This window comes from Gasterosteus aculeatus, chromosome 5 (genome assembly GCF_964276395.1).
Source record: "Gasterosteus aculeatus chromosome 5, fGasAcu3.hap1.1, whole genome shotgun sequence".
In the NCBI taxonomy this organism is placed as follows: domain Eukaryota; kingdom Metazoa; phylum Chordata; class Actinopteri; order Perciformes; family Gasterosteidae; genus Gasterosteus; species Gasterosteus aculeatus.
In genome coordinates, this window is record NC_135692.1 from 12399932 (window position 1) to 12412963 (window position 13032).

General features: G+C 44.2%; 4 protein-coding genes across 7 annotated transcripts; all 4 read left to right on the forward strand.

Moving 5' to 3' along the window:
• The first annotated feature begins 14 nt into the window (after window positions 1-14).
• Window positions 15-1250, forward strand: LOC120819485 (dual specificity protein phosphatase 13A). Its single transcript, XM_040176946.2, has 3 exons — window positions 15-243; window positions 349-566; window positions 670-1250. The coding sequence occupies exons 1-3, from the start codon at window positions 86-88 to the stop codon at window positions 861-863; spliced, it is 570 nt and encodes a 189-aa protein (XP_040032880.1). The 5' UTR covers window positions 15-85; the 3' UTR covers window positions 864-1250.
• A 988-nt stretch (window positions 1251-2238) lies between these two features.
• Window positions 2239-4136, forward strand: LOC120819486 (dual specificity protein phosphatase 13A). 3 transcript variants are annotated; one of them, XM_040176948.2, is made up of 4 exons: window positions 2303-2545; window positions 2733-2770; window positions 2867-2950; window positions 3435-4136. In XM_040176948.2, exons 1-4 carry the CDS (start codon window positions 2418-2420, stop codon window positions 3644-3646), a joined length of 462 nt encoding a protein of 153 aa, XP_040032882.1. In that variant the 5' UTR covers window positions 2303-2417; the 3' UTR covers window positions 3647-4136. The 3 variants fall into 3 exon arrangements, 2 of the variants coding, with proteins under 2 accessions (XP_040032881.1, XP_040032882.1); XM_040176947.2 differs by having other exon boundaries at window positions 2239-2545; window positions 2733-2950; XR_005712274.2 differs by lacking the exon at window positions 2733-2770 and having other exon boundaries at window positions 2405-2545; window positions 2908-2950; window positions 3435-3534.
• A 4083-nt stretch (window positions 4137-8219) lies between these two features.
• On the forward strand, window positions 8220-9786 carry LOC120819487 (dual specificity phosphatase 29). Of its 2 annotated transcripts, none has more exons than XM_040176949.2 (3): window positions 8220-8600; window positions 8740-8957; window positions 9416-9786. In XM_040176949.2, the coding sequence occupies exons 1-3, from the start codon at window positions 8473-8475 to the stop codon at window positions 9661-9663; spliced, it is 594 nt and encodes a 197-aa protein (XP_040032883.2). In that variant the 5' UTR covers window positions 8220-8472; the 3' UTR covers window positions 9664-9786. The 2 variants fall into 2 exon arrangements, with proteins under 2 accessions (XP_040032883.2, XP_077959581.1); XM_078103455.1 differs by having other exon boundaries at window positions 8365-8600; window positions 8740-9034.
• A 1300-nt stretch (window positions 9787-11086) lies between these two features.
• On the forward strand, window positions 11087-13032 carry LOC120818959 (dual specificity phosphatase 29). The gene is made up of 4 exons (XM_040175886.2): window positions 11087-11245; window positions 11374-11593; window positions 11671-11894; window positions 12303-13032. Exons 2-4 carry the CDS (start codon window positions 11412-11414, stop codon window positions 12515-12517), a joined length of 621 nt encoding a protein of 206 aa, XP_040031820.2. The 5' UTR covers window positions 11087-11245; window positions 11374-11411; the 3' UTR covers window positions 12518-13032.

Genomic DNA, 13032 nt, shown 5'->3' on the forward strand with positions numbered 1-13032 from the left:
GACGAGGGACACCTGACCTTGTCAGTACCGACGAGAATGTTGCATAGCCTCAACATAGCTTGAAGAAGGAGAAGAAATCAAACAAATGAGATTCACAAAGTCGACTATGAACACTCTGCAGCAAAGTAATGCAGTTTCTCCCGCCACTCCGTCAGTGAAAGACTTGGTGAGGCTTTTGTATGGTGGAAAGAGGTTTGGAAATCACGTGGATGAAGTTTGGCCTAATTTATTCATTGGGGACATGTGAGTTTTTGACATTGCCCTTGACAGCTTATTATCTGAAATGAATGCAGGATCGCTTCCCTCAAATGTGTTTCCTGTTAAGATTCCTGTTTCTTTTGTCCTCAGGTCAGTGGCCAATGATCGCTACGGTCTTTGGAAGCTGGGTGTCACTCATGTTCTGAACGCAGCTCACGGGAGGATGAACTGCCAGGGGAGTCATGACTTCTACGGCTCCGCTGTGGATTATTATGGCGTGCCTGCAGATGACTCACCGTCCTTTGACCTCTCTCGCTATTTCTTTCCCTCCGCTGAGTACATTCAGAGTGCACTTGAAACGGATGGTGGTAAATGCACGTGGTGCATGGTTTGCTTTATCGTCCCTCAGTTTTCCCTCTTATCCAGAGTGGACTCCCTGCATCAACCCGTGCTTTCTTCTTCTGTCACCAGCTCGGGTGTTTGTCCACTGTGCAGTCGGCGTGAGCAGATCTGCCTCTCTCGTCCTGGCCTACCTAATGATCCAACACCACTACACCCTGCTAGGGGCCATCAATAAGGTCAAAGAGCGAAGATGGATTTTTCCAAACGGCGGATTCCTCAGACAGCTCTGTGCTTTGGAAAGGAAACTACGCGAGACATCATGAGTAATCCTTTGCACCTCATAAACCTATTGATTTTATAATTACAGAATCCCAAACGCCTGTTTTTCTCAAGACAAATGAAGAATTCAGTGTCCACCAGTGAAGGGATGTACTGTACTTTGACTTTAATCATTTTGTTTCAAGAAGGGTATTGAATCTATTGACCCTGGCGCTGTGTTTGATGTGAGTCATGCTGCGAATTCACGGGATATTAAACCATATATTAGGAGGAGATCACTGTAATCAACCCACCCTTAAGCGGAATCCATTTCACGACTGAATATGAGACAGAATGACTAATTTAACCGTTGTGTTATGATGAAAAGAAATTGACATCCTGTTGTGTTTTGTATTCTGTCATGGGCGATAAATATACCATTTAGAACACAGTATAGCTCTAGTTGCAAGCATAATAAAATATATTTAAAGGGATTGGCGTGGTAATCAGGTATATCTCACCATATGAAGGATGCATATCTGGTGTGTAAAAAATTGATTTAGATTGAGAATAGTTCTCCCCTATTAGACTTTGAAACAGCCGTTACACCAACATGTTAAGATAAGATATATGATAACAACAGTATTAGAAAATATATTCAATTCAACAGTTCATTGAACAAATACATCTTCTCCTGATTCTACGGATAAATTAAATGCAGATAAATGCAGATTCCCATATTCTTTTACAACTTGATTTGGAATGAATTGAATATTTCTAAACTACATTCACTGTTTCTTCATCACATCAGGTGAGATATGGTCCTGCCACACACACACACACACACACACACACACTGTTGATTAATCAATAAGCAGAAGGAACATTTTTAAATAATCAGTCGATAACTGTCTGAAAGGTCAAAACGCCCAGTAGACTGACTTTTTTTTTTTACACAACATCAGTACTGGATTTTTACAACGCGCCATCACGCCCACATTTTACCTTCTCGTTCACGGCCCTGAATGAAGAGAGGTCGTTACATTTTATGGAGGTTAATTGTGTTTTTCTCCCATTTAAAAGCTGGAACCCGGTGAAATTGACCTGCAGCTAAGCAGGACGGTTAGAAGAGACGCTCGCAGCAGCGTGTGGGCTGTTTGATGTCATGTGCAGCCAGGGGGCAAAACCAAATATTTCCTTCCCTTTTCAGTTAGTTTGCTCTCACAGATATTCATGTCAGAGCAGCAAACCAGCTGCACGAAGCTGTTGCGGTATATCAAATCCATAAATGCTGCATTAATAAAGTGGACTTTTCTGTCCTACAGTATAAGCAATACACTTAAACACAACATAATGGAATTATTCATCTCTGTTTGGGGTTTATTAAATTAGAGGGCCACGACGGTGTGAAACGCAGAGCTCCGGCCGCTGTTTGTTGTTCTGCCCTCTGCACGAGTAAGACTACACGCTAGGTTAAGCACTAAATTGGGTAACTGTCCAGTGACGGCAGATAAGCACCTGCTCGTCCAGATCACTCTCGGCCGAGTAGACGGCAACCGCTCGCACACAACAGACATTTGGGACAGTCATCGATTCAAGACGGGGCCCTTGGACTTAAAATGACAGACTCCAAAGGCAAGAGAAAGGAATATTTAAGTGTGAAGGATCTGCAGAAGGTTTTGGACTCGTGCAAGCTACATCTCAGACAAGTTGATGAGGTCTGGCCAAACATTTACATAGGCAACGTGTGAGTATTCTTTTTATTCCCGACTAAAACAGTTTGCATTACAGGTACATGCGAAGCCTGTGACGTTGTAATGTTAAACGGCAATGATCTTGTCAAATAACTTCTTTTCCTAGTATATAAATATTGTGCTATGATGCTTACCCTTTACATACGTCTTGAAACTCTTTCTGTCTCTTTGTCTTGCTAGGGCAGTAGCCCAAAACAAGACTACCTTGCTGAAATTAGGTATAACTCATGTATTAAACGCTGCTCACTCCAAGCGAGGCAGCATAGGGAACCAAAGCTTTTATGGCAGCGGCTTTGTGTATTGTGGCATTCCAGCTGATGACTCGACACACTTTGACCTGGATGTTTACTTCCAGACTGCAGCTGATTTCATTCATAAAGCTTTAAAGTCACCTGATGGTAAGACCCTCTTCTTTTTCAAATGGTCATATTTCTGCACAGTGGGTTTTAGTTAACTGCAAAAATCGTGTTTTTTTGTTTTTTCCTGCACGTTTCCTGCGTGTTTTATTTCACTCTGTAGATCCTCAATAAACTCGCCTCAAAAAATCTACTAAACTTCTAACATCATGCTGTCCTTTGAGTGATTTCTGTCACCACAATGTAATAAAACTTAAAGGTATGTCAGTGTACTTTTGGCTAGCAGTCGTAATAAAAGTCTTCAAATCTATATTGACCATGGATCCCTTCAAAGAAGCTATCAAGCGGAGGACAAGCTGGGATCAGAGAAGCAAAGGGACCTTAAACAAACATAAGACAATGATTTTTAGCCGCTATTTATAGCTCACAGCATGCCGTGAGACGGGCAGTCATGTATGATACTAATAAAACTGAGGCCTCTCGCTAATCCCGCCTTCCCACCACCGTCATCTTGTCTGTTCTTCAGGGAAAGTCCTGGTGCACTGCATCATGGGAATGAGCCGGTCATCGACCCTGGTGTTAGCCTACCTCATGATCCACCGCCACCTCCCGCTCAAACTGGCTTTGCAGAAATTGATCCAGAAGAGAGCTATCTACCCCAACAGGAATTTCCTGGCTTTGCTGTTGGATCTGGACCTGCAGCTGAGGAGAAAAAAGAAAACGTGTCAGATCCTGTGACCACAAGTTTACACTTTTCAGCCACAGAGCAGCACGCGTGGTGTCTGAAGACGGGGATCCCAGTCAGTCCAGACCGAAAATACTCAAGATGAACTGTTGGGAAATTTGGTTCAATTTATGACTGAATTTCTGTGAGACTCGGCTGCACTTTGAGATTAACAACATATCATGTTAGCATACATTAAAAACAGGAAGAACGGGAAAGCGTTTTGTTATTAAGTTTAATGCATATTAACTTTAATGCCGGGAGGCAAATTAGAGAATCAATATTTCAGCACGATACTTGAAATGTTAGCATGCTCACATACGAAACATCCTATGCTAAATATTAGCGAAGTAAAATTGTGGTATTGGGATGATGGAAGAATTGTGTAAAAATAATGAATGAATGCCAATAATAAGAATATTTTATAAATATTTATGTCTTTTCAGTTACTTCTCATTCTTGTAAGATTTCAGCACCTCATTTATTAAAGCAGAATGGACCAAATGTCTCGCGGGAAATGTTTTTACAAAGCATCATTTTCTACAGGATGACTCATAAAAGATAAAACATGTTTCTGCATGTCAACATTTACTTAAAACGTGAACTCGGCCTTTAGCAAAATCACTGTTCAATTCCTTTGGGCTGTTCATCAAGCCAGTTGAGATGATTACTGAACATCAGAGGGTTTCAGATATTTAGTTGCAGCAATGACTCCTCCCTGCTTTATGATTTCATATTTAAATTATACTCAGCCTCACTTTATCACACAATTATACGGCATGATTGGTTCTCCTGAAGCCAAAGTTCAATTTAATTATTTTTTGTCACAAGAAAAAAAAAACTGTAGGAATTTCTGCAAATTAACTTGAGAAGAAACGCTGCATTGTTTTAACATACGTATGTTCCCCTTTGTTGTGTGTCTGTTTCTGACATACTGTAGACTGAGTATTTCTATAGGGCAGTTGTGTCAGCGTTTCTGTTTTATTTATTATGTGATCCACATATAAAGTAAAAGAAAAAGTCCCGACTTGGCCGAATATCCAGGTGTTGATTTAAACACATTTCAATGTGGAGGAGAATCTCAGTCGACACTTTAAGCTCAGCACCGCTGATATATTTCTCCTGCGAGTGAAAAAGCCTCCTGTGCTGGTAGCTCGGGTAACCCTAAAGGAATGCAGAAGAGGACGCCAGAATTATTTTAGGCTGAGATTCAGATGTTAAAATAGCAAAAAGAAAAAGGTTGCAGGGTAGATTGCCAAGGAGAACGTAGACGGTCCTGCTGTCGACCTACATGTAGCTCTTTTACAGAGAGCAACGTTTCCAGCCAAGTCTGCTAACATTTTTTTTGTGTTAGAAATGTTAATTCATGCAAATAAACGAGGATGTTCTCTGATGATGCTGCACAACCTGATCGATTACCACACTTTTTTTTCTGGTATTAATTTGCTCACAAATCCAGACAAGCCACATCCAAAAGGCCAAAGAGGGGAGTATGATTCATAAACCACCAAGAAGAGGCCCGAAGAAGGTAAAAAAAAAAAAAAAGAAGCCATTTTCATTTGCCCCCTGTGTTAACCGCGGGCACTTTCCCAAACATAGCATCTTTAATTACACAGAAGTGGAGCAGGGAGGACAGGTTAGCCTGAGGGGGGAAGCTATGAAAGCAGCTCCGCAGCTCAACATGTGCACCAGGGAAATCAGTTCTCTGCCCCCACTGTGGGAGGCAAGGAAGGGTTGTACTTATAGATGAATGAGGAGAAAGAAGAGCCTCCAGGTTCTCCGGGCACATGTTGCACTTGTGCAAAGACACACATTACCTCCAACAATCACAAGCTCATATTCATGGGGCATATGCTGGGTCAGATGAAGCTTTTTTTCTTGCACGTAGGGATGCATGAAGCTGTCATGACGTTTGAGTACACCTCAATATGCCGGGGCAGCCTGACAAAAGGTCACTGAGACAAATTCGGTCCCTGTGGACACGGCAATAAGTCTCCAAACCCCGAGTGTCAGGTTATGTCCCCACATAAACCGACAGAATGCAAATAAGAAGCGGAGCAGCCGCCGGTTTCCTCTCTATTACAACGCACACACATAGTTTGTACATCCTTAGCTTGAAGCAGAATTAAACAGCTGCCTAAATGGATGCTAATGTATACAATGTGCATGCTAGAAGTCCCTCACCAGCCCGATGTGTAATTTGTAAATGTGCAGGTTGGACTTTTCTGCAGGAAGTGAAAAGCTGATGTTCATTTACCTTGAATTCCTATCTCTAGGGACAAATAAACCCACCCAAGTGCTACTGAACTGTGGATAAAATAATGAGAGCTTCATAAGGTCATCTCACAATTATGTGTTCATGTGGTCCTTTGCTGCTGTGCAGTGCATTTATTGGCATAATTATAGTCTGTATTTATAGGCGACGGGTTTCTATACGCGATGTTGTTTATCTTTTCTGTAATCCCCCATTGTATTTCTCTTTCAGTGCTGCCTCTCTCTTCAATAAAGACTATTAGAAATCATCAGTGGAGTTGTCAAGAATCGAATGGAAAATCAGATGGCGTATGAAACTGTTTCTGCATGGTTCTGTGTTTAACTGCAGATGAGCAAGGCTAAGAAAGAAACCCATTTTCATGGCTTTTGATGCCTATAATTTCACAGCAGGGACCCGTTCTGGTCAAACTGCTGGTTAGTCATAGCATCATATGTGGCACCTCATTGTGACAGATAGTAAAAGCACAAGATGAGCATGCAGACATGCCCTGAGGGGCACGACGCCCCCCCCGCGGCTTCAGAGCTCCAGAGGCTGATGTGGACAATGAAAGAGACCAGCAGCCATCTGGATGAGGTTCAGCTCAGGAGCACATTGGAGACACGCGAGACCGGGCATGCTAATTAAATACATACAAATCGTCTCAAACGAAAAGGTCATAAAACTGAAGGTTACTTTTATAAAGCCAATAAGAACACTGCCTTAGCTTTGCTAAATGTTGTTGTTTTTTAAGTTAACAACTTGAAAATAATTAGTAAGCACTTTTTAAACACAGTTGTATTTCTGCTCATAGAGATGAAAAACCTTTCTTTCACTTTTCTGCACCGATCGTTATGCTTTTCCCTTTTAGCACGCGGCGAAAGAGGCTCCACCAACATCACCCGTGTGCTGCGCTGAATGAGCCACGGCTTCTACACACACACATACACACACCACGTGTTTTCACCTGCCATCCATTAACTTGAGTCCCTTCTTTTACGCAGCGGCCAATTTTCTCAACACAGGTGAGGAGATCCCTGTGTTTTTCTTTTATTATCATTTTTAACTTGGAGGGCATGAGACATTTGTCAGTCAATTCCCAGTACAGCAGCCCCCAGTTAGTCATAAAAATGCAAATCAAACACTAAACATAATACCAAGCGACGGTAATCTCCTCATAAGCTCAGACCTCGGCCAGGAAAATTGGTTTTAAATTGATTGCCCTGGTAATTTGTAAGCAACACTTTCATTGGACATGGAAATTACACAATTTCGTTTTGTGGCCTCCGCCTGCAAAGGCCCGTTACGCAGAGCGAAGCCGGTATCTGACGCGACAGTAATGAGACGGGGGCCTCCTCATGCAGACGCTGGCTGATCGGGGGGCTCCAGTGTGTGGCGGGGCCTACAGTAATCCCCAAAATACACGGGCGCCAAGACAGTTCAATTACGCGCCCTGTGCTCCCTAATCCCCGGGCCCGATAAGGAACCGGGGATTACTGTGTGTAGAAACATTTGTTGCAACATTGTTGAAAACTTTTAGTCAGGAGTTAGAAGGGCTCCTCTCCGTGACGTGAACGGTTTTCAATCCACAGGAGGAGAAGTCACAAGTTAGACAAGAATAACGTTCACTCCGATAATCCCGTCAATGCACGGTTGTAAATGCAGACATTGAGCTGCGATCCACAGGAAGCGACGTGGACGTTTTCTACCGTGGCTCCGTCCTACCTGATGATCCGCGGAGCGCCAACGCGAACATCTGCCCTGACAGCGGTTTCCTGGAGCAGGAGAAAAAGCCGATCAGGGATCATTGAGGGCAACTGGCGGACTTGAGATACAATCTATCAGTTTAGAGATTTGGATTGAACTTTTCTGGAGATAATGTTGAAACACACTGTGATTATATTTTCTTTGTCAAACAGGTGTACACATGTAGTTGCATTGGGTTACAGACGCCTTCTTTAGGATAACAGGTATAAAGAAAGAGCAGCTAGTGGGTTAATTTACTTAACCAACATTTACGTGTGTAGAGCCAGGAAAGCACCTCTAAAACACGGTATGTTATAAGAATCTCATTTGTTTGACCCTGCGAAATAAACGTGGCGCTGTTCTCCTCACTAACTTAGAGCAGAGGAAGCAAATAAATATTTTCATTGATAAATTGAGGTATACCTTTTAAGGCAAATTTGGAATCTGAACGTCTATAATTTCTATGACAAACTCCATCTGATCTTTCAAACGATTGAAAGCACACATTAATGCAGCGTGGGCCGACTCGATGACGCATCCCCCCCCTCCGGCATGTTTCATAACACCAATACGTCCACAAGCCCACCCTTATGGTTCGGAAGCTAAAACGGTTTCAACACCAGCAGCCCGGCTTCTGTCGCGGCCGCGTGTGGAATAAATAGTTCACGCTCAGACTCTCAGACGCGTCTTCTGCCGTCTCGAGTTTACCGTGGTTCCTTTCCAAATGCCTACAGGAAGTGTGTGGGGGGGGGGGGGGGGGGCAGGACGGCAGCAACAAACATCCCACATTTTCCAATCTGGAGCACCAGGCCTTGATATCATCTCACTGTTAGAGATGCAGATATGAGCCCGGAGGAGGAGCCCGAGTATCGGACACCGCCCACCTGCGAGCTGCTCGGCCTTCTGCTGAAGAACAGACGCCCCACTGGAGCCGTCAACGAGGTTTGGCCCGACCTCTACATCGGAAATGCGTAAGTGACGTTCTCACTTCGCCCCCCCGCTGCAGTATGGTGATCTGATTGTGAAACCCCGGGGGGGGGGGCGCAATATGACATCTGTACATCTGAGTCACCGGTGGTGCCTTTGCATCATCTCCTGTGTTGTTCACAGGGCGACGGCTCAGGATAAATCCCTGCTCGCGGGTCTGGGCGTAACGCACGTGGTGAATGCCGCAGACGGCCCCCGGCGCATCAGCACCGGGCCCCGTTTCTACGAGGGCACCGGCATACGGTATCACGGAGTGGAAGCAGCGGACTGTAGAGATTTTGACCTGAGCCCGTTCTTCACTGAGACGGCCGACTTCATTCACGCCGCCCTCGAGCGGAAAGGTACATCGGCTCCATTGGAGTCGCGCCAAACAAAAATGGCACATTCGGCTGGATTATACTGTGGATCCTTTCACAACGTAATGCATATACACATGTGATAACACCTGAAAACTTGATTGTAATGCTAACTGTATATTATGGTTCACCAAAAATGCAGAAATGACCAGCGCTCATTGGTTAAAGCCCAACTGCTGCTTGCTTGCTGCTTCAGGAATATTTCCTTCTCGAAGACAATCTAGAAAACCCTCAAAATGTTGTTTATTGGCGCTCAAAACGGGTGTTTGGGACCAAACCTTTTGAATTTCAACCCGAAATGATCATCCACGTAACCAGACAACCTCACATCAGAGTAACAGGAGTGAACTGTCGTTTGCTATTACATTTTGGAATATTGCGTTCATGAATTACAGTTTGCATGCCCCAAATAGACCAGGCTAACATCTGAAGTGTTTCTGCAGGCAAGGTGCTGGTCCACTGTGCACGAGGAATCAGCCGCTCGGCGACTCTGGCACTGGCCTTCCTCATGATCAGAGAGAGACTTACCCTCGTGGAAGCCGTGGAGGCTGTTCGCAGGCACAGGAACGTTCTCCCAAATGTTGGATTTCTGAATCAACTCTGTCGCTTGGACTCTTCTTTGGCCCTGCAGAGGAAAACACCAAAACGTCAAGAATTGGAGGAACGTAGAAAAGGGGGAATCTCTCCATAAGGATTTATTTCATTACCTTTGACGTGTTATTTACAGTACAGCTAAACATGGCTGCTAGATTTCTTTAAATGTTTCCACCTTCAAGCCATTCGTGTTTTCCAATAATAAAAATCAGTAAGCACATATTGTGTTATCCAACTTTCATTACGCTGTCATCCAGTTAAGAGCAGATTTAATGTTTAATGCGCTGTATTAACAAACAATAGCTGCCAGGCAGAGAAATGACATATGGACTTGATATTCATTGTGTGGATTAATACACTCAAGCAAGTTTAGAGGGACTGTGAAAGAGAGCTGTACATTTGACCTTTGGGCTTGACTGGACTCTTTTCTCCAAAATTTCGGGCCTAATATTCTTAACTTTTTTTTTCCCATGACAACTTAATAACAAAAATAAAATCCAATGGATGTAACACCGGTATGTTTACGCACACAGCACAAACAATAACAAAACCCCTGCAGTTCTTGAACAACACAAATACAGTGTTTTCCTAAAAATAAACTGCGCTCCACTGATTCACAATCCCTCAAAATATTGTGTCTGGCCGCCGCAATCCAGCATGGCGCAGTTAAAACTGCAATTTCTAACGAGTCTTGATACGAGATGATAAAAATATGCCGGCACAACTCTGAGTGTGTGTACAGATTGAGGTCAGACTTTGAAAAGCGATGAAACACTGAAGCCATCTTAATAAGAGATGCTCTACAGGGCAAACTGGGAGAAAAGGGAGATAGAGAGAGACGCTGTCAAAATAAAAGGAATTGGATATCACAGGTTTAATGATTTCACTGTCAGAATGAATGATGGCAGAGCATGAAGATATGAGGGGGGAAAATAAAGGAGTCTGATGGTGTGAAAACACTGTCTGACGTGATAGCAGCTTCATCCAGCCACTCTGCGGTACATCATCACACCCTCACTTTGGGGGGGCTCGCATCTAGAGCACTGAACGGATCGTGCACATCGTACACCGGGGGGAATCAAAGATGCGCGTCCGTCCCGTGAGGAAAAACCTTGTCCGTCTAACAGTCTTGACGCGTTGCGGATCTCCTCTGGGCCCCCCCACCCCGAGAGGCTCCAGAGAGGGCAGAACATCCGTGGCGGGTGTTGTAAGGCGGGCGTCTGAAGATATGCAGAAAGGCTAAAAGAGACTGACACAATTTCAAGGAGCCGCTCGTGCGGCTGAGCAAAAGCTCAAAGTGGCCTGTTCACTCCAGTGAATGTGGGTATCCTGTGGCAAGTGCAAAGTTTGGGTTAAGCTCAGCTTCCTGCCAGCAGCGGAGATTATAGTTGTGTGTTTAGACGGGGCGGGGGGGGCGGCAGGGACTGGCTCGGTGGATGTTTTTCCCCGCAGGCAGGGAAAGTGGCAGCTAAGGTCAGGGGCCCGCCACATCACAGCCCTAAAAATATCCCCTGCATTTGATTCCCGTCACAGAGCGGTTATACAATCTGTGCCCTCACTTGAGTCTGCCAGAATTAAACCCTCACCATGTTCTGCCTTCAAGGACCGCTTCACAACAAGCCGCCGGAGTGATGAAAGCAAGATTCACCAGCGGGAAAACCAAGGATTTCAATGTCTTGGTGAGCGGTTCTGGAGATGCATGTGGAATAAAATGAAAGCTAAAAACGTGTATGTTTTTTCATTGTTGCACGGGGAGGAAAAGGGAAAGGGAAAAAGTAAGCGTGGTATTTCTTTTCCCTCCTTTAAGCTAATAAATCATGTGTGAAAGGAAGCCACAGCGAGAAAATGGCTTCTCACAAGTCAAAGACTGGAACCGAGATAAATGTTACAAAGGCAGTGAAGGAATCCAGTCCAGTGGATGAATATTTCACACCTGGGGGCTATGAGCTGGAGAAAATCCTAAACCGTGGGAGTGTGGTTTACACTCATGTCAACGAGGTCTGGCCGAATGTCTACATCGGGGACGAGTAAGTCAAAAAGTATAAAACGGACTAAACCGAATATAATAATGGATTCAAGTAACATTAATTCTGCCATCTTGCAGGCAGACCGCTAAAGACACGTGTAGTCTTAAGAGGTTGGGGATCACACACATCTTGAACGCAGCAGAGGGGACGTGGAACAACGTGGACACCGGAGCTGGTTACTACGGCGACATGGAGGTGGTCTACCACGGCGTGGTGGCAGAAGACGTCACGACCTTTAACCTCAGCCAGTATTTCTTCTCTGCTGCCCAGTTCATAAAAGAAGCACTGAGCAATCCTCAGAGTAAGACAACACATAGTTTGCCATTTTAGCGGGATGCAATTGTGTTTTATTGACAAGGTTTTGTTCCCAAAAAGGGAATTTTTCCATAATGTGTGCCTTTTAAACTTCAGCCACCATTCTTGTATGTTGTTGTAATTCCTGTTTTTCATTAGCAATGTATTGCTGTCATGGGATTAGTTACACACTAGTGTGTGCGGTTTCCACCGCTAAGGAATATTCACACATGCATCCAATCCATTCCGGAAATGCTTCCATTCTTTAAGGAACTAATGAAATTGGGTGAACGGAAGCTTTCTGCGTAAAAACCACCAGATTAGTTTATTTTGAATATTCCCTTTTGGTTAAAATGACCCTTCAAATGAAGAAACGTGTAGCCATTCTCCGATAACGTCATTTACTTGTGGACAGATAAACTGCTGGTGCACTGCGTGATGGGAAGGAGTCGGTCTGCCACACTTTTTCTGGCCTACCTGATGATCCATGAAAACATGACGGTGGTCGACGCCGTCGAGCACGTGAAGACGCGCAGGAGGATCATCCCCAACTGGGGCTTCCTGAAACAGCTGAGAGAGTTGGACGTGCAGCTTCAGGGGAAAAGAGGAGCGGGCCCAGTGCAGAGCTGAGGGGAGCCTCAGGTCAATGGAGACAGATTCAAGTCATTGTGGACGAATAAAAAGGTTTTTGGTCAAGTAAGTCTCTGGTACACAAGAGCAGATCTCCATCTAGGTCACAAGTCACTTGTCATTTCAAGAAACGTGAGACGAATCCAATGTGAATCCCCTGAAGTCTCGAGTCACGGAACAAGACATCCGCTCTGAATGGCTTCCTTGAGAAGGACATTCTCTTTGACATTGTATTGAATAATGGTTTTTCCTGTTAGGAGAGACCAATTTATTTTAGTGCAAAAGGTCTGATAATTATGAATCTGACATGAATTGTTTTGCTTGAAAGTTTTGTGGAAGGTCTGGTGTTCGGGGGGCTAAGATCTAATTTGAATCAAGTCTCAGAGCAGTAAAGCCCGAGACAATTTCTTTTTCTACCTATTTTAATTTTAAAATACTTCTTTGGACAACGACAAACTCAAAATCTATCACGCCTCAGGCTTGTACATATTTCAAATTAAAAGGAGCACAATCAA

Excerpts from the sequence above, each read along its gene's own strand:
- LOC120819485 (XM_040176946.2), top strand. The coding sequence starts at position 86 with ATGAGATTCACAAAGTCGACTATGAACACTCTGCAGCAAAGTAATGCA. Across the intron at positions 244-348 it reads AATTTATTCATTGGGGACAT|GTCAGTGGCCAATGATCGCT; the intron begins GTGAGTTTTTGA and ends TTTTGTCCTCAG. Across the intron at positions 567-669 it reads TGCACTTGAAACGGATGGTG|CTCGGGTGTTTGTCCACTGT; the intron begins GTAAATGCACGT and ends TTCTGTCACCAG.
- LOC120819486 (XM_040176947.2), top strand. The coding sequence starts at position 2,418 with ATGACAGACTCCAAAGGCAAGAGAAAGGAATATTTAAGTGTGAAGGAT. Across the intron at positions 2,546-2,732 it reads AACATTTACATAGGCAACGT|GGCAGTAGCCCAAAACAAGA; the intron begins GTGAGTATTCTT and ends TTGTCTTGCTAG. Across the intron at positions 2,951-3,434 it reads AGCTTTAAAGTCACCTGATG|GGAAAGTCCTGGTGCACTGC; the intron begins GTAAGACCCTCT and ends TCTGTTCTTCAG.
- LOC120819487 (XM_040176949.2), top strand. The coding sequence starts at position 8,473 with ATGAGCCCGGAGGAGGAGCCCGAGTATCGGACACCGCCCACCTGCGAG. Across the intron at positions 8,601-8,739 it reads GACCTCTACATCGGAAATGC|GGCGACGGCTCAGGATAAAT; the intron begins GTAAGTGACGTT and ends TGTTGTTCACAG. Across the intron at positions 8,958-9,415 it reads CGCCGCCCTCGAGCGGAAAG|GCAAGGTGCTGGTCCACTGT; the intron begins GTACATCGGCTC and ends GTGTTTCTGCAG.
- LOC120818959 (XM_040175886.2), top strand. The coding sequence starts at position 11,412 with ATGGCTTCTCACAAGTCAAAGACTGGAACCGAGATAAATGTTACAAAG. Across the intron at positions 11,594-11,670 it reads AATGTCTACATCGGGGACGA|GCAGACCGCTAAAGACACGT; the intron begins GTAAGTCAAAAA and ends GCCATCTTGCAG. Across the intron at positions 11,895-12,302 it reads AGCACTGAGCAATCCTCAGA|ATAAACTGCTGGTGCACTGC; the intron begins GTAAGACAACAC and ends ACTTGTGGACAG.